Source organism: Vulpes lagopus, chromosome 21 (assembly GCF_018345385.1).
Source record: "Vulpes lagopus strain Blue_001 chromosome 21, ASM1834538v1, whole genome shotgun sequence".
NCBI classification, from domain to species: Eukaryota; Metazoa; Chordata; class Mammalia; order Carnivora; family Canidae; genus Vulpes; species Vulpes lagopus.
The window spans coordinates 11,054,824-11,058,288 of NC_054844.1; the positions used below are offsets into that span (position 1 = coordinate 11,054,824).

The 3,465-nt window shown below is 34.7% G+C and overlaps 1 protein-coding gene across 1 annotated transcript; it reads right to left on the reverse strand.

The window, feature by feature from the left end:
• Nucleotides 1–1,071: 1,071 nt before the first annotated feature.
• LOC121479656 (taste receptor type 2 member 42-like) lies at nt 1,072–2,050 on the reverse strand. Its single transcript, XM_041735361.1, has one exon. It carries the CDS (start codon nt 2,048–2,050, stop codon nt 1,112–1,114), a length of 939 nt encoding a protein of 312 aa, XP_041591295.1. The 3' UTR covers nt 1,072–1,111.
• Between the last annotated feature and the right edge of the window lie 1,415 nt (nt 2,051–3,465).

A 3,465-nucleotide genomic window follows, 5' to 3' on the forward strand; every position in this document is an offset into this window, starting at 1 on the left:
CTAGTTTGGATTCATAATGAGAGTCTGTTCCTTTGTTTTAAAAGTTATGTCTGTTTTTATTGCAAAATTCTCATTGTATCCTCACATAGTGGAAGAAGCTAGGGAACTCTGTGGGATCTCTTTTGTAAGAGCACTACTCCCATTCATTAGTTCTCCATCCTCATGACCTGCTCACCTCAAAATGGCCCTACCTCCTAACATCATCACATTGGGTATTAGGATTGCAAATTTAAATTTTGATGGATATAAACATTCAGATCATAGCAATGGTGGGCACAGGCATTCACTGTGTTACCAATAAGACTCAAGACTTCCAGAAGCAAGATGCTTACCATAAATCATATTATTTGTAAAAACAGCCTAGGAACAATGAGACAGTCTTTTCATTTGAGAATATTTTAGAAGTCAAGATCCTAGACACCAGGCAAGGGTCAAGGCTGAAAGCTCTGGAGCAACTTTATTTGCCTTTGCTTTTTACACTTTCCCCAGTGCATTGGTCGTCTTAAAGGAATGGCATCCCAAATTTCCAAAATGGAATCATGGGCCCTGGCTCCAGAGAGAGTAGAGACAACCTTATTAACAAATTATTGTTTGTGTCTGTTCTAAACTATCTTAGGGTCAGGAAAAACCATATGTTAAACCACAAAACAAACCTTAATAAATTTATAAAGACTGAAAAAAAATAAAAAAATAAAAGTTATGTCTGTTTTTATGAGACTATATGTTTCTGGCATTTATATTCTTTAATTTATTTCTAACTTAATATTGTACAAATATTCCACCTACCTCAACTAGGAAGGGATTTTCATTTCTAAAAAAATCACTTTTCTCACATATGAATATAATAAATGTTTGCCAGCACATGTAAAATTAATATATATTGTATTATATAATTGATATTGATATTGATATTGTCTCAAATATATTCTATTACTAGCAATTTTTATAATGAACAATGCTTGCTTTTTAAGTTTATAGGTCATTCTAGAGAAAGTCTAGGTGTTTAATAGTAATGTAAAAGAATCCAGTGAGAAAAACAAAGGTTAAAGTGGATCTTCAATGTCTCTTCATTAATTTAATTCTCTTGGGATATAGAAAATTCTGGAAAAGTCTAGGAAGCTGAAGGCTTCACCATTTTCAGGTGGCAATTAATATGCCACAGTAGTCCTAACGCAGCTTGTCTCAACTTGTTGTTTCCCAAAATTAGAATAAATGAGTGGCCTGAGGGTACAAAAGTCGATAATAACAGGACAGCCAAATTGGCCTGATGATTCTGCAGTAAAAGGGAAAACCATCCTGTTAATAGGATGGAAGTAAAATTAACCATGGAAAGAAGAAGAGAAGACATCACCATTTTCATGGCCCTTTTATGGGCCTCTGTTTTGAAGTCCCTAGAGCTGGAGTTCCGTTGCACATTCCTGGTATGTCTCATTAAGGAAAGAAATAAAAGGAGCAAAGAGGCCAGGGACAGAAGAAAGGGGATTAAGTAGATGAAACTGAAAACAATCAAGCCGTTAAGATACAGAGTTTTACTTACATCTAGGGACCAAGTTGAGTTTCTTTCATGTCTTTGATAGAGATTAACCCAGAAATTCGTAAATGTATCTAATAATTCAAAATTGAAAAACAGTAAGAATAAAGACCCCAGTGGAAGCACAAGTAGCACTCTGCTAATTCTCCACCTCAGCCAGGTGAAACAGGGGTGGGAGAAATTGGCTATTTTAAAGAAGTAGAAAACATTTAGACAGGTAACAATCCAGGTAGTTAGGTGATTGCTCAGTGTCCAAAAAACACTAATGAATTTTGCTAGCTTATCAATGGCATAAAGATGTTGCCAAAACACCATTAAAAGTGAATCAAATAGTATTATACAAAGAAGAATGATTCTGGAAAGAGCCAGGCCGGTGAGGATGCAGTCAGCAGTAGAGAGCTTTAGATTCTTCACCAAGTCAATGCAGTTAACTAGTAAAATGAAACCGTTCCCCAACATTCCAGTTATGAGTTCTCCTGCTGCTGCTACCAGAAAAGCATTTTCAATTCTAGATGGCATTTCTGTAGAAAGAATCCCGAAAGCTAGTCCAAGGTCTCACTAGTTTTCTGGCTGTCAAAATGTTGTGGAATAAAATCCAGTCTGATACTTTTCACCTTTATATTAAAAATGCTCAGATACTGTCTCATTTATCTTCATGGAAGATCCTTCTCTTTTATTCCAGCTGTAGGTCTGAAGTATACACAAAAAGATTTAGTCTCACAGATTTAATTGAAAAACTTTAACATAACTTCCAACAAGTTACTGATTTTCAAATTAAACAGTAATGTCCCCACTCATCACTGGCATTGACAGCAGTTTTCCACTCGTGAGGATATCTGGAAGAATAAAGTCCAATATGCAAACATGCAAATATGAAACAGATTTCTTTACACTGATTTGCACTTTCCTTTTCAACTGGAAATACCATTTGGATCCAAGTTTCTTCACTTTAATAGAACTGTTATTCATTAATTCCATTCAATAAAATCCATAATAGTTCGGATACTATTTTAGATGAAGTAAGTGTAATAAAAAGAAGCAACATTAAGGATCTCACAGAGCATTAGAAAAAGCAGCATTAAATAAACTATGACTATTGAATGTGACAAATGTTTGACCACAACAGAACTGCAACTCAGAGTGTGTTACAAAATCTATAGTCAATAGTTCACTCTGTTTTTATAAGGAGAGTGACAACTGGCTTGGATCTTAAAGTTAAGATTTCTTGAAGAAATAGATTCAAAGGGAAATTATTTTCCAGAATGATATAAAATCACATACGAAAGCACCAAAATCATACCTATTTAAGCTATTACTCTGGATTTTTGAGCTTCGTTCTCAGGAAGTTACTGCCTATTTGATTCTGAATAAGCTTTTGTCAGCTGAGAGGAAAAAATAAGAACAAAATATGGTAGGAAAAGAAACAGAGAGATGGGGGAGTGGGAGGGAGGTTCTCCTTTTCATTAATTCATTAACTCTGCCTTTGGTAAAATCCTTTGTCTCATAAAAAAGTTACAGTAAAATATATTTTAGTTTTGTTTGTTTGTTTCAACAAACAAGTTAATTTTAATAAAATGGTCCTTTAGCCTCAACTACAAGTTTATCTCTTATCTACAGAACTTTAGGTATATGTGTGTGTGTATACACACATCATTATTGTTAATTATTAATGTGTTAATAATATATATTGATGCCTGTGAGCCAACCCCAGGGATTCTGACTTAATTGCCCTAGAATATATTGTTGGCACTCATTAAGAACTCCTTGATATATGTTTTAAAGTACCTTCTAAGCCGAGGCAAAAATCTCTGTACCCACAAGGTGCAAATCTATGAAGATTCTCCAGGAATAAGAGGAATTTTGCCCACTTGCCCCCTGAGAATGCATTCCCCATTCAGCCAGTTTTGACTCTGGTTAACAAATTATCTGTTTTT

Bases quoted from the DNA above. Each gene is read 5' to 3' on its own strand.
- LOC121479656 (XM_041735361.1), bottom strand. From the start codon at position 2,050: ATGCCATCTAGAATTGAAAATGCTTTTCTGGTAGCAGCAGCAGGAGAA.